Source organism: Cheilinus undulatus, linkage group 3 (genome assembly GCF_018320785.1).
Source record: "Cheilinus undulatus linkage group 3, ASM1832078v1, whole genome shotgun sequence".
NCBI lineage: Eukaryota > Metazoa > Chordata > Actinopteri > Labriformes > Labridae > Cheilinus > Cheilinus undulatus.
The window spans coordinates 21,866,208-21,881,622 of NC_054867.1; the positions used below are offsets into that span (position 1 = coordinate 21,866,208).

The 15,415-nt window shown below is 38.3% G+C and overlaps 1 protein-coding gene across 3 annotated transcripts in view; it reads left to right on the forward strand.

Moving 5' to 3' along the window:
• cita (citron rho-interacting serine/threonine kinase a) overlaps nt 1–15,415 on the forward strand; it is a 57,057-nt gene that overhangs the window by 31,434 nt on the left and 10,208 nt on the right. For 2 of the 3 annotated variants that reach the window (XM_041782884.1, XM_041782885.1), the window contains exons 28-45: nt 64–168; nt 350–490; nt 719–826; nt 1,765–1,957; nt 2,453–2,614; nt 3,923–4,060; nt 4,383–4,563; nt 8,321–8,412; nt 8,537–8,641; nt 8,898–9,067; nt 12,713–12,793; nt 12,887–13,022; nt 13,224–13,363; nt 13,519–13,611; nt 13,752–13,860; nt 14,043–14,171; nt 14,352–14,432; nt 14,537–14,615. In XM_041782884.1, the coding sequence (XP_041638818.1) occupies nt 64–168; nt 350–490; nt 719–826; nt 1,765–1,957; nt 2,453–2,614; nt 3,923–4,060; nt 4,383–4,563; nt 8,321–8,412; nt 8,537–8,641; nt 8,898–9,067; nt 12,713–12,793; nt 12,887–13,022; nt 13,224–13,363; nt 13,519–13,611; nt 13,752–13,860; nt 14,043–14,171; nt 14,352–14,432; nt 14,537–14,615 (2,243 nt within the window). Of the gene's footprint in view, nt 1–63; nt 169–349; nt 491–718; nt 827–1,761; nt 1,958–2,452; nt 2,615–3,426; nt 3,451–3,922; nt 4,061–4,382; nt 4,564–8,320; nt 8,413–8,536; nt 8,642–8,897; nt 9,068–9,443; nt 9,489–12,712; nt 12,794–12,886; nt 13,023–13,223; nt 13,364–13,518; nt 13,612–13,751; nt 13,861–14,042; nt 14,172–14,351; nt 14,433–14,536; nt 14,616–15,415 lie in introns of all 3 variants that reach the window. The other variant, XM_041782883.1, reaches the window with a different exon arrangement.

The window sequence follows — 15,415 nt, forward strand, 5'->3', positions numbered from 1 at the left end:
TTTCTGAAAGAGAGAATCTGCATGTTAACTTGTTATTAAACATGCCCTTACATATTCCCACAGCTTAATGATTTAGAGAAGAAGCACGCCATGCTTGAAATGAATGCTCGCAGTTTACAGCAGAAACTGGAGACGGAGAGAGAGCTAAAACAGAGGCTGATGGAAGAGGTAGAGTGAAATGCAACTGCATTACCTTTACATTCCTATAAAAGCTTCATGTAATTAAAGCTATTTGTGTTTGCTACAAATCCATCTACTTGTTGAGTTTATTAAACAGTAGTTGCATTTAAACAAAGTAATCTGATTTCAGTCCTTTAAAAACAAAATTTGTTTGTTATTTGTTCAACAGCAAGGGAAGCTGCAGCAGCAGATGGACCTCCAGAAGAGCCACATATTCCGCCTGACCCAAGGCCTGCAGGATGCCCTGGACCAGACTGACATGCTCAAGACTGAGCGGACTGATCTGGAGTACCAGCTGGAGAACATACAGGTGCTTACTGCATCTTTTTTTTTAACTAGATGAAACACAGTGGCCTCGAGGGAGAGAGAGAGTCCTAGTTAGATATTACAACAATGCAGGTGATGTTGGCAAGTAACAGGAAGTCTCATGGGCATCAGGAGGCTAGAGGAATCCTTGTTCTCTGTTCACACAGAGAATTCTTTTAAAGTTGTCTTCAGAGGTGTTTCCTTCTCAGACGGTCTGTTTTCCTTCCTGCAGGCTGTATACTCCCATGAGAAGGTGAAGATGGAGGGGACAATCTCCCAGCAGACTAAACTCATTGACTTCCTTCAGGCCAAAATGGACCAGCCCACCAAGAAAAAGAAGGTCTGGGGAAAATGTTTTGACATTTTTAGACTAAATTTGACAAAAAAATGGAATCCGAGAAGTTCACTTAGAGAAGCTATGTTGGAGGATTGCTTTCATTGCATTGATTATTCAGGGTGTCCACAGGGTCTTAAAAAGTATTAAAAGTTAATAATAAAAAAAAGTTAAAAGTCAATTCAGCTAAAATTAAGACCTTTAAAAAGTATTTTAAACTCTCAAGTTCAAGACTACTTTACTTTGACTATAAAATGTGCCTAAATCAGCCTTTAATATTGGCCATATGGATAAATAAGTCTGGAGGTTTAGGGTGCTCTTACAGGCCTACTTTAGCTAAAGAGCATTTTAAGGGCTTAAGATTTGTCTGAACTACATTTAAATATCTGCATTAATATCAAATACCGGTAACTTCCAATATCATGCATCCCTTATTGTGGCCAATGGTTGATCATCTGCCACAGTGATCATTGACACATCTATGCTTTAAAATCAGAATGAAAGATTATAAGTATCCTGTAATTGGCAATCATACCTTGTATTTTTTTTTCTTTAACCCTATGGTAGGCTTTTGAACTTTTTAGTTTTGCCCTCAGTGCTTGCTAATAGGTAGTTCAAGACTGTTGTATAGGCCAGCTAAGTAAAAAAATAAGAACTTCCATTCATCCAACTGATGGTGTCAGGCTCTTTTTTCTCATCCTCTTATCTCAAAATCCTCTAAGAAAGCTTACTTTGAATACCGCAGTAAAAATACTACTGTCTTTTCTTTTTGTCACATTTTTGTCTATCAGCACAAAATATATTATGTAACTGTCGTTAATGTAACTAGTCAGAAATTGAAGATTCAATAGGTCTTAAAATGTATGAAAAGGGTCTCAAAAAGTATTAAATCTAATGTGATTTTCTGTATATACCCAGTTATTATGTTCCCTCTCTTTTAGCAGGGTATATTTGGACGGCGTCGAGAAGATGTAGGCACTACAACAAATGGTGCACTGGCTCCACAGGCCCAGCCGGCTGTTCCCATGCAGTATGGTGACATGAAACTGGCTCTGGAGAAGGAGCGCTCCAGGTGTGCAGAGCTGGAGGAAGCTCTGCAGAAGATGAGGATAGAGCTAAGATCCCTCAGAGAAGAAGGTCAGTCTGGGCCTTTCTATTGTAGATTAAAGGCAGATCTTTGCTCTCATAAACTGCAAGGAATTATATAATGCATTGTATCTTAGCCCTGATTATTATTCTTACGGGGGGGAGAAATATTCTCTGCTAAATAGTCCCTATGGGCAAGTTTTTAACTGTTAATGACTAAGTCATAGAGGTGATGATATAACTCCTGTAATCATATTTTTCCTTTGAAACTCATCACATTATGAAGCTAAATTATTCCTCAGAGATGAGAAATAACAACTTCTGTCAGTTCAGGAAATCCTGCATTGTGCGTCCTCCCATATCTGTTCCCAGACATCTTTGAACATGGTTGCCATGGCAATATCTTGCTCAATTACCTACACCTGCCAGCTTCTATGAGATTCATTTTAGAATCTATTGTTTGTTTGTGTATTTGAGCCAGATATATCCAGCTTAATGGCTGCAACAGTCTAATATTAGGTTGTTTATTTGTTTATGGTGATGCAGCAGCTCATTTTAAAGCCCAGGAACATGTGGCTCCTTCCACGCCGGCCCAGGCTCGACATCAAATCCTCATGTCGGCTATTGTAAAATCCCCCGAACATCAACCCAACCCCAGCAGCCTGCTCAACCCCTCCACCCGCTGCAAGGAGACTTCCACCCCTGAGGGTGAGTCACATTCAGATAAATAAAAAATCCCAAGAAATGCAATGCTTCCCCTGGCTCTCTCAGTGGTACACATGAGATCTTGTTTTAAAGCTGCAAAGTTTCTCTTTCAGGAGTATTCACCCTTTTAATGTCAATGTCACAGAGAAAACCCTCTCTGTTCACTGATTTTGTCTGTGTAGTATGTTCTATGTGTGTTCTGTCTATGGCCAGTCTCGTACAGGATTATGATGTTGAATACAGTTGGATAAACACTGCACATGTGAAACCTGTAAGTCATGCCAAACCTGCTGGGACATTAACTGAGTAAAAAAACACGTGATTAAAGATGTATTCACTGTGCATTTATCCGGCTAACATTGTAATCCTGCTTGGGCCTGTATCACAAAGTAAGGATAGTGGATTAGCCAGGTTACATAGGTTTTAATCCAGGCTTTCCTGTAGTACAAAGCTGTGATACTTATTTTTCTGTGGGGTTGATCACAATGAACTGAACATTTAGTAGGAAGCAGGTTCAGTGGGTTACATCAAAAAGTGAAAAATACCCTATTTCAGAATATATTGTGTAAAAAAAAAGAAATATGAATCGCATAAAACTTCCAGATGAATCCTATGGTGACAAAAAAAGCATACAAAAGCACGAAAAGATTTAACCACAGCAAAAACTGGATGCGTTTGATCAGGCACTTTAGTCACACATTTGTGATGCTTCTTCTTTGTGATGCAGGCTCATTACTGTTTGTGTTTATTCAGTTTCATGTAGCTGTTGTTAGACTGCTCTCTCCTTTCTGTCTCTTTCCTCTTGCTCCTCACAGAAAAGAGGAGGGTCACCTTTGAAAGTAAGTTAGCAGTCATCACCAAGTCTCTTTATACATGCATGAGCTCATCATCATGCATGTTTCCTGTAAACATCATTCTCATTTCATGCTGTGCATCTGTCCTATTGTCCTGGGGGTCTTGTTAATTGTAAATTTACCAAAGACTTTACTCTTATAGGTCATGCTTGGACGTTCCTGACATAATGGTTTAGATGGAATTATGCTGGATTGTAAGCTTTTACCCAGAAACATTTTAATGCATCCTTTGCTCACTGGCATGCATAATCTAATTCTGATTGACTGTACAGATGAGAACATTGATAACGCTTTTACATATTTAGCTATTCATTCTTTATTCAAATTGCTCCTCTGAATCTGATGGATGTTTTGCAGACTTCTGAAGATATTTCTGCTTAAAAATATTCAGATTTTAATTTTTCTCTTCATTAAGTATTGCGTCTGCCTATTCTGTCTTCTCTTTTTTGCACTGCAGAGTTTGGTCGTCGTGTAAAGGAGAGAATGCACCACAACATCCCTCATCGCTTCACTGTGGGCCTCAACATGAGGGCTGCCAAGTGTGCAGTCTGCCTGGACACTGTGCATTTTGGACGACAGGCTGCCACTTGTCTAGGTTCGTAGGCTGCGCTCTGGCTGGGAGCGCTGAATGTGAAGATATTTCAAAGGACACATTTATTGGCCAGCCTTAACAAAAATACTAAAAATAGTTCTTGTCGTGCAGCCAGCGCATTAGTCTCCCTCATATGGTGGAATCAGATTTGTCTTGTTTTGGCTGTCATTATAATTCCTACTGTCATGAGTCTGGAAAAGAAAAATATGCAATTTCAAAGCATTCCCAAACCATCCAGTATTAAATACATCACTCTGCACATACAGAGCCTTTAATGCACACACATCAGAATTTCATTCACCCTGCTCTCTCCCTTTTATTACAGAGTGTCGCACCCTGTGTCACCCTAAATGCTCGCCGTGTCTACCAGCCACTTGTGGACTTCCTGCCGAGTATGCCACTCACTTCTCAGAGGCTCTGTGCCGAGAGAAAGCAAACTCTCCAGCACTGCAGGTGAAAGAGGCCAGTGGGCATGTCCGCCTGGAGGGATGGATGAAGCAGCCGAGGTATCTATGAAATCAGCCCCTATGTCTGTATTGATTATGCATAGTATTATTTTATTTGTATTTATTTATGTTTTTATTCACACACGCATACACTGGAGTAGGAGGAACCTTAAAAATATAAGATATATGTGTAAGGGTGTGGTCGAAGCCTACAAGTGGCTTATATCAAAGTTCGAAGTTCAAAATATGCTTTAATGGCATGAATGGTTAAAACCTTTGTTGCCAAAGCAGAGTACATAAACAAAACAAATAATAATCATAATGACTATCACTATAACACAACTGATAATAAAATATTTACAAAAAAAGAAAACAAAACACAGAGTTATTGACTATTATAAAACTTACTACTATCTCTAATCTGGTGACATTCAGAAACAAAACCTGCAGCTAGGTGTATATGTTTAGGTTCTTGAGCTAGACACAGTCTCATTGTTTTTTCATGTGATCCAGCTGCTGAAACTTGGCTCAAAAAGTTTTTTCTTACAGCTTCATACAGTGGGCAGATGAGGAATGTTTACAAATTCTTTGGTCTCTAGGTTTCCAGTCTTTATGATGACCTGTTTCAATTTCTAATTTATGGTTGCTGAGTCCATACATTGTTAAAATTTTCCTTTGTCTGAGGTTTCTCACACGCACAAGATAATCAGCTAAAGAGTACTCTCTTCTCAGTAGACAATAACATTCTAATTTATTGTAGGATTTTATTTCATTTTCCCAATATTTAATGTATTTAGATTTGTTTTCTTTCTCAATCATTTAAATTTGTGTTTTGGAGAGATTTTGTAGCTCTTTGTTTTTTAGCTGATCATTTTCTGTAATATTTTTAAGGGGGTCGGTCTCTGGGCAGAGGCTGTAGCTCAGAAAGGCCAGGTGAAGGTATGATTCAGGATCAGCTTGTGCTAGGTGAACCTGGAACTTAATGGCTCTTTTAATCATGTTTAGAGAAAAAGGGAATTCCACCAGTTCTGCTCTACATGCCAAGTTTGGACAGTTTCTGTGGACCTTTAGGGTCTCTTTACAGAACTGGAGATGAAATTTTTCTGTTGGAGTTAAGTCCCAGGATGTTTGCCACTGTTTTAGGACAGGGCCCCACACTTCACTTCCATACATAAGAATAGGACTAATAACATTACTGAATCATTTTAGCCAAATTTTAACTGGGGGATTAAGTTTATTTAGAGATGTTTTAATGCTGTGGTAGGCTCTTCATGCCTTATCAGTGAGAGAGCTTATAGCTTTGTCAAATTCCCTTATGCACTGATGACTGTGCCCAGGTAATTATACTCCATTGTATGCTGAAGTGTGCTTCTTCTGATTGTAAAATTATGTTTTGATTTTTGGGATCTGGCCTTTTTCTGAAATATCATGATTTTTGTTTTTTTTTTTGTAAATTAATGTCAAGGGCCCAATCTTGACAGAAGCTCTCTAACAGTGAGAGATTCAGCTGTAGTCCATGTTCTGTTGGAGACAGCAGAACCAGGTCATCTGCATACATGAGAAATTAGATTTCTTTGCCTTGAAGGTTTAATCAGGGGCTACATGACTGTTCTAAAGCAGTGGCAAGATTGTTAATATAGATGTTGAAAAGGGTAGGGGATAAGTTACATCCCTGACATCCCTGTATATAAAAACCACACTGAGGTGGTGATTCTAAGTCTTTTTGTACACAGTCAATAATGTAGAGGATTTATTCAAATGTATTTATTCATTCAATAAGATAGCTCCCAGAAAAAAAAAAAGAAAAATATCTAAAAAAGGTAAATCTGAATTTTGGAATAAAACTTTGAATATAGATGAACAAATCTGGACAACTGCAGTTAAAGAAAGAAAATTGCTGTAATAATGCTGTAAAATGCAAAATGCTTTGTCAATGACTTGGCAGTTGATTTCCATGCCAATAAAGCTATTTGAATTGAACTGAATGAGGAGAGCACATGGTGCATCAGATCTGAAAGATGGCTGATCTAATTAATTTTTTTTTTGTTTGTTTGTTTGTTTGTTTTTTGAAGCTACAGTATTTTATGGAGGTAACTGAAAATGCTCTAGCACAAACAATATCACAGTATGATAATTGTTGATAAAGTTAACTGATACACAACATTGGAAATTCAAGCATTATTTTTCGTAAGATTCCAAGAGGGATTACAGCTATCTTCTTCAACCTCAGTATGTAAGTTTCTTCTGGCTGACATTTCTGTGTTAAAACTCAAAGAAGAAAGATAAAGGCTAAATCATTTCCAAGTGGCAGAAATATTTAAAAAGGGGAAAAAGGAAATATTGTTCTGAAAAGGCTCTCCTTTTTCCAGCTGCACTCATAAGCAGGAAGCACTGCTTTATGAGAAAATACATGAGAAATTAAAGGCTCAAGGAGCTAAATGTGTTGTGGAAAATTAATCATTCCCACTAAATATCTTCATTATAACAACATTAAGCTAAACATTTTTGTGTTATTATGTGCTGTGAAATTTCATTGCCGCACTTTGATGGTGATGACGGTGATTATCATGATCAATGAAAGAAAAAAATATAATAATAATAATAATAATAATAATAATAATAATAATAATAATAATAATAATGATGATGATGATGATGATGATGATGATAATGATGATAATAATAATAATAATAATAACTTGGACTTATATAGCGCCTTTCATGAGACCCAAGGTTGCTTTACAGAAAAGTGGAAAACAAGACAACACATGAGACAAACACTAAGTTGAGTGTATGTAGGGGGCAGGTTAAGGAGAGACTGTTAGCTGTGGTGAACAGGTGGTGCTTGAGGTGTTTTTAAAGGTTTTTTTAAGATGGAATCATTTCCAAAATGAATGGCATGATTTTATCCAGCGAAACTGGCATTTATAGCCCTCAAAATGAGAATAATACTTCCCCTTTTCACAATTATCTGTTTGCAACATTCTAGAGAAAAACAAAGGTCTATGACTTGGTCAGCTGATTTGCTGGCAACTGCAACAGAGGGCTTGATTTCAGCTGCAATGGCTCGTTTCAGACTGCTGCGACGCTTGTGCATGGCAACTGACTGCAACCATAGGGCACGTGTGTTTTCAGAAAGTGTCGTTTTGCCTGTCTACAAAGGGGCCGGAGACAGGGATGTTTTGAAAACTTTTTCCTCTGGGTCTTTTTTCCAGATTATTTCATTTTCAGGCACCAAAAACTGTTGTTCTTGTGTAGACAGAAAGCCAAAACACTACAAAAATGTAGCATTTTCACCTGAAAATATCATGTAAACAGGGCTTTAGCAACCTTGTGATCAATCTTAATACCTAAAAGCGTGTTGCGGAGACTTTGGTCACTTCATCTTTGTCAATGTGGAGTTTAATTTGTTCATCTTCTTATTTCTTGTTACTGGCAAATAAATGAAAAGAGACTGCTAGATATTTAATGAAAACTTGTTAGTTCAAAACCAAGTAAAGTAATTTAAAAGAAATTGACGTAAGACTCTAAGGAGAAATGTTAAATCTCTATTTCTAAGTAGAAGGTTGGTGTCGCTATCAAAAAGCATTGGAAATGCAGCACTTGATACCGAAGTATTTATGTAAATAGTGAATAATAAAAGTCCTAATATTGATCCTTGAAGAACACCATAGTGGATCATTTCATTTAGATTCATGACCATTCAAAAACATATTGTGTTTTATTATTATTACATCTTTGAAAGCAAACAGAACATGCACAGTATGTTCTTCCACAGCTCTGACTTAAGTGTTGAATTGTTTGTTTACTCGTACAGGAATGGAAAACGTGGTCAGCAAGGTTGGGAGAGGAAATATGTGGTGCTTGATGGAACCAAAGTATCGATCTATGATACTGAGCCCAGAGAAGGTAAATATTTTGTGTTTTTAGTTTTTACCTTGGCTAATAACTTCTGAATAAAACACATCCTAAAAATACTCCTCAGATCAGTACAGCTGAATCCAATAAAGACGCTGTGTTGTTTTTATTTCAGACTGTGTAAAAGCTGAGGATGAGTTCGAGCTCTGTCTGCCTGATGGAGAGGTGACTGTTCACGGAGCTGTTGGGGCCTCTGAGCTCATCAACACCGCCAAGTCAGGTACCGCATCGATCCCACTTAATCCCACTACACACAGCCTATTGTCGGATTTTAAGTGTATCATCCTCTCCACAAATTTTAAATTGGATCCACATATCCCATCTACACTGCAGATCTCAAAATACAACAAAATGTTGACACTTCTGCTCAGCTGTGAAATTATGCTGTGAGCAATATGGCCAACAAATCCCTTTGTGTGTGTGTTTGTTGTTTTGCCTGTGTGTGTGTGTGTGGGTGTGTGTGTGTGTGTGTGTAGACATCCCGTATGTGCTGAAGCTGGAGTCACATCCCCACACCACCTGCTGGCCGGGCCAGTCCCTCTACTTCATGGCTCCAAGCTTCCCTGACAAGCAGCGCTGGGTGGCTGTGCTGGAGTCTGTGGTGGCCGGCAGCCGTGGATCCAGAGACAAAGTGGATGCTGATGCTGTAAGTGCTACTTATGTGCAAAAACTTGATAATTTGGCTTATCTCAGGCTTGATGAGTTAAAAAAAAGACATTTCAAATGAGATATTATCTCTGTAAAACAAGACAAACACACTTATTAAACACTTTTCAAACAGTAGCTCTATCTGAGGGTGGCTGTATTGTTTGGTGTGTGATTAGGCTTAAATAAATTGAATGCCTCCATTAAACATCAGGCAGTGCCTTCACTTCTTTTTCTCTCCCTCCCTCTTTCTTCTCTCTCTGCATGTTCTCATCATACGTGTCTCCTACCTGTGTGTTTTCATCGTCTTTGTTGATGTGACTATACTGTGTTTGTTTGTATCTCCATTCAACTTGGTGGTGTGGATCATATTTTAGGCAGGTGTTTCTAAAAGACAGAAGAACCTTTCCCCTCTGGTTCAGGTACAGTAAGTGGCTGCACGAACGCTCTGGCTTCAGTTGCCCGACCCGCTGAGCATGCAGTGGCTGCACACATCTAAGCTAACAACACTGATGCTGTTCAGTGCAGGTCAACACAGTCGCAGGCTGAGTTGCTGCACATGTTTCATAGAAGCAGCTTCTCTGTGAAAACATCAGTGATCAAACAAACATCATTTATTGTAAACAGTAATAAAAGTGCATAGTGCATGGATGTGAATAGGCACTGCTGTGAGTTCTGGCATTGCATGATTCTGCAGAAGCTCCTGTGACTGAGACAACACACATGTCCAAAAATGTGAGCTTATTTTCAGCGTTCAGACTTTTGCTCTTGGTGTTTTTATGTGTTTACTGCTGTTTTACATGCAGGATCCCACCCTCTGACATTCTGCAATAAATGACCCTTTTAAAATATTTATCCTTTTCTCTAAATTGCAGCTCAGCACTTCCTAAAGTGTGATACCTTTCAAGCTAATTTTATCACCAATACATATAAATCTTCAATAACAAAAAATGAATCAAAAGTATTTCAACAGCATTCTGGGCAGTACAGCCAAACAAATAAAACTAGAAATGAAGTAAACTTTATCTTCTATCTATGAATGGGCTTAAATATTCTCTGTATTTCTGGAAGTCTTTTCAAAAACTCTAATTTATCCCAAACTTGTTTAACTAGGTTGATATTTTAGCGTCACTACCTCTGTATTAGGACTCTGAAGGAGTTGTAATCTTAAAAACAAGCATGAGAAATATGCAGAGCTAACCTTAGCATTTGCTCTGAATGAAGCCCTTGCTGATGTTATTTGTTTGCTCGGAGTCACTGTCATTCTCACACCAACCCAGGTTGTACAGTTTAGGTTGTATCAGAAATATTTCTGTTATCAGTATCAGTAAAACTCTACAGTGCTATGGCATTTAAAACATACATAAAAGTTGCATAACTAGCAGTAGCTACTCACTTCTCTGCCTCAGTCTGTTGAAAAGTCTTGGCTCTTTTATAAAGTTGGTTTGCACCTTGATGCCACAATGTTGGTTATTCAACAGTAGCAGTGAAAATAGATGGTAAATGTTTACCTTTAAGGCTCAAGACAGTTACTGCAGTGCTGAATTTACATTATCCAAAAATTATATCTTCATGTTTTACTTGATTGAGGAGTCCCAAAACAAGAAGTTGCAAAATGTGGTGGATATAAAATAGTCATTTGCTATGCTGATGATTAACACAAAAACATTGCCAAGGTCAACCACAAGTTTTCATGAATTTAACTAATTTTCACTACTGCTGTTTTTGCTTTGGGGTGGTTATTCTAGGGCCAAACAGAACATGCTGACTTAATCCTCTACACCAGTGGTTGAAAATGCTGAACCATTTAAATTCTCTTAATAAAAATTGTGGACCCTAAGTAGAAATAAAGCATATTGAACAATGAGACAAGGCAAAACTAAACTGTTCAAAAGCACATCAGACACACATGCACAAATCTTGTTTTACTCTTTTTGACTGAGACATCATGGGAATTTGGTAATTTCTTTCATAATTTCCTCATTGTCTTAGGAAAACTAGCAGTGTTATCAAAAGAAAAGGAGCTAAAGAAGTAGAGACCTGGAGGCAAATACTGAAATGTATCCATAGTTATAGGAAAACCTATAAAATACATGCATGAATTTACCATACCCGCTCAGGGCTTTTGTATGTAGAATTTCTGCCACTTTTTGTTTCCTGGCACACATTCGTGAACCAATAGAATGGTAAACATTCAACAAAGTCTGAATCTAATCTTTGAGTACCAGAAAAGGGGATTTGAGAATGCTGAATTAACACTGAGCAGGTTCACTCTGCGTTCAGCATGGGCAATATGACCGCAAAAAAGCCATCGCTAGTGGAGCGTACATTTTACCTTCTTAAACTAGAAATTCTCGTGTAAACAAACAGCAGGTTTTAACAGATTTTTGGTAGAAAAAGAAGTTACACTGCCTCATCAGCAAATAAGAGTTCAGCTGAGTACTAGGACCTCATAAAAGGAAAAAAACTGAAGGTCATGATGTTAAAAGCCTGAAGTCATAGGGTGTTGAATTTCTGAGATTCAAGTTTTAAAATTTCAAGACTCAAGTGATAGATTACAAGAGTTAAGTTATAATTTCAGTCCAAGGTTAGATGAGTTATTTTGACCGGTGATATATTGATTATATAAATATATCATATTTATATCTTTAGAATAATGTTTCACATAATCTACACGTGTGAGTATGATCTATCAGAATCATAATTGTTACAAATACTAACGTTTTGTTTTAGCTGATGGCAATGGCTCATAAAGCATACCAACACTCGGCATTTAAAATAAAACATCTTAATAAAACAAATTTGCAAATTTCCCATGAAATAATTTCCTGCTTTGCCTGTTATTTTATCTTATAAATTACAACTTTAATCCTGTAAATTTACAAATGGAATTTCATACATTTATAGCTTTTATGTCATAAAATTATGACTCTAATCTTATTAAATGTGCACAATTAGTGTATTAGCTTTATCCTTTAGCATAATTCTTGTTTCAAATACATAAATATTCTCTCACCTATATCCTGTTTAGTATTTAATTAAATGAACATTTAGTGATGTCAATATAGCTTCATGCAGAGACTTGCAGCCCCTTCATCTGTTCTCCAAACAAAAGCATGCTCGTATATTTATGTAAGAATGCAGGAATCAAACTGTCTCTGGCTCTGTAGCGGGAGAAGACCGGAAGTAACTCAGGTTTCATTGAAGGTTCACAGACATGGCTGCCATATTTACTGACTCAGTGCAAGTTTCTGCAGTGGTCTTGGCTCAAACTCCCCATTCTTAGTTTAGAGTAACCTCCCTCTCTGAAACAGAAAACTCGGAGTTTCCTCACTTCAGGGTTGACGGACTCATTGTTTCAACGAACTGCTTTATGAAATGGGTCAATTCCCGGGGCTGTGTCAAACACTTTGATTTTTATTGCAACTTTTTTTTAATTCAGAGTTACATCTGAAATTAGAATGTAGTAGAGGATTTTCTATCCTGACTTCAGATAGCCCTATTTCTGAATTAGTGTCAGCTCTCTTACTGTCATCTGTTGCTGTGTAACTCTGTGTTTTTAGTGGTGAATATGTAAAGGTGTCGGTCTAACCTGCCTCCTCCCTCTCCCCTGTTTCTTCTATCTTTCTGCTTCATGTTTTGATAGAAACTTCTGGGCAATTCTCTGCTGAAGCTGGAGGGTGACGACCGTCTGGACATCAACTGTACTCTGCCTCTCACTGACCAGGTACAAAGACAAAAACATGCATCATTAACAGTCACATAGCGAAGTTTCCTTTTTGTTTATTTATTCCCTCTACTTTATCTTCTGTTTCTTTAGATTGTGTTAGTCGGCTCAGAGGAGGGCCTGTACGCTCTAAATGTCATAAAGAACTCTTTGACACACATCCCAGGCCTGACCTCCGTCTTTCAGATCCAGATCCTGAAAGACCTGGATAAGCTGCTGATGATCACTGGTCAGTAAAACTTAAACCTTGTGTAGACGGTCTGTTTTTTCTGTAATAATGATAATTCAACATACGGCACCAAATAAACAAAACAATTCCTGCATGTGTCTTTTTTAGAGCTGAAGCTGAAAACTATGATGAATGCACAGACCTTAAAGAGAGATTTCTTGTTTTTCTGATTGCCTGTGTCACGTTTGTCATGTCTGACAGGAGAGGACAGGGCCTTGTGTCTGGTGGAAATCAAGAAGGTCAAACAGTCTCTGTCGCAGTCCCACCTTCCTGCTCCTCCTGACCTCAACCCTTTCATCTTTGAGACAGTGAAGGGATGCCACCTCTTCTCCTCGGGAAAGGTGCTTTAGCTTTTTGTATCTCAAATGGAGAAAATCCCTTGAGGTAGACTGTAATTCTGTCAGAGCTAAATTTAAAACTAATAGCATGGTGATGGGATGTGATGATTACAGATATTTACAGCTCGTCTGATTGCAGCTTTGTTTTTTATTTACAGATTGATAATGGCATCTGTATTTGTGCCGCTATGCCTAACAAGATTACAATCCTGCGACATAATGAAAGCCTGAACAAGTTCTGCATAAGAAAGGTGAGTGGATCCTTAAAGAAGGGTGTATAAGAGGCAGTTTCCTGAGGGAACGGCTGTGTTTGGTAGCAAAATAGATGCTCTGTTTGGCTTCAGGGAAAAAAAGAGTTTTATACAAGTCAAACTTTTGTTTGTGTTCACAGGAGATCGAGACATCAGAGCCCTGCAGCTGTATTCACTTCACTGGCTACAGTATTATCATCGGCACCAACAAGTTCTATGAGATCGAGATGAAGCAGTATGTGCTGGAAGGTAGGTCAACCACCACCAGCTCTATTGATGGTAGGTGTCTGCACACAAACTCTGTATTGATATTTCTTTATAAAATAATAGAAACTGTAAGCCAGATGGTGTTCTAAGAAATATACACAACTCAGATTTCAGCGTTCACACCTGAGCAAGCCCACAAACACTGATTTGATTTCTCTCCACAGAGTTCCTGGATAAAAACGACGTGACGCTAGCTTCAGCTGTCTTTGCCGCATCCTCCCACAGTTTCCCCATCTCCATCATCCAGGTCACCACGGCTCCACAGAAAGACGAGTACCTGCTCTGTTTCCATGGTAAAACGGATTATTTTCTGCACGTGTGGGCATAACTGAACAGTATCCTGTTTATTCTTTTAGCTGTAATAACATGTTTGAGTACGGATGCTTTTCATCTAAAAAGGGAAAGTGTGCATTTATGCTAATAACGGGGGCTGTGTGACACTTTTTTGACATATTCTTGGTTTATTCTTGCAGAGTTTGGTGTATTTGTGGACGCGTACGGACGCAGGAGCAGAAGTGATGACATCAAATGGAGCCGCCTGCCTCTGTCATTTGGTGAGCATAAATCTTTTGTTTTCTTACATCCCTTTAATATGTATTTTTCTCTTTAATTGGCAAATACATACATATTGAAATGATAATCTCATTTTACATTTCAGCCTACAGAGAACCTTACCTGTTTGTGACCTATTTCAACTCTTTGGATGTTATTGAAATCCTAGGACATGCTGCACTGGGGTAAGATTGCTCTTTGCTCTGATGCCAGTGACAGTTCACTATTTAGACTTTATAATGATTTCTTTGTTATGTATCCAGATGTTTTGATAGAATCAATCATGACACATTGTTTATGATTTACAAAGACCATACTCTCTGTTGTGGCCTGTTATAATAAATCCCAGCACTAGACCACAGCATAAGCAGTATTTAGCCCTGTTAAAGTGGCAATAAAACCCTTTGTTAAGGGGCAGAAATGTCAAGCAGACCAGACTCATGATGACAGCCCTCTACTGGCGTTGGAAAGGGCTAGTAGGAGGGGTAGAGATTGGACGAAAAGCAGGAAGAGTAGAGGGACCAGAGAAACAACAAAACATCAAATGGCAGTGATGGCCATAAACTTGCCTCCTGTTTTGTAGGGAGGTCTCCGTTCTTATCTGGTAAGAATGTTGCATCTCTGGTATTTGCATCAAACCATGCAGGCTGGATGGTGATAGGATTACATTGACACCCTTCTCAGTGACCAACAGTGTCAGACAGGGTGGTAACCTGTCACCTCTCCTGTTTAATATGTATATGAATGATCTTTTCGGACAGTTAAAACCTGTAAGACTGGATACATGGTGGGTGATAGACATCTGATGTATGCTGATGACTTAGTCATCCTGTCACCTTACAGTACTGGCTTACATTAACTTCTGAGAATCTGCTTTAGTTATTGTGTGCAGTATGACATTAATTATAGCTGTGAAAGAGTGTCGTAATGAAAGTAAATCTCTAAGCATTTTACGTCCTCCTTTATCTCTGATCAGAGCCTTAGT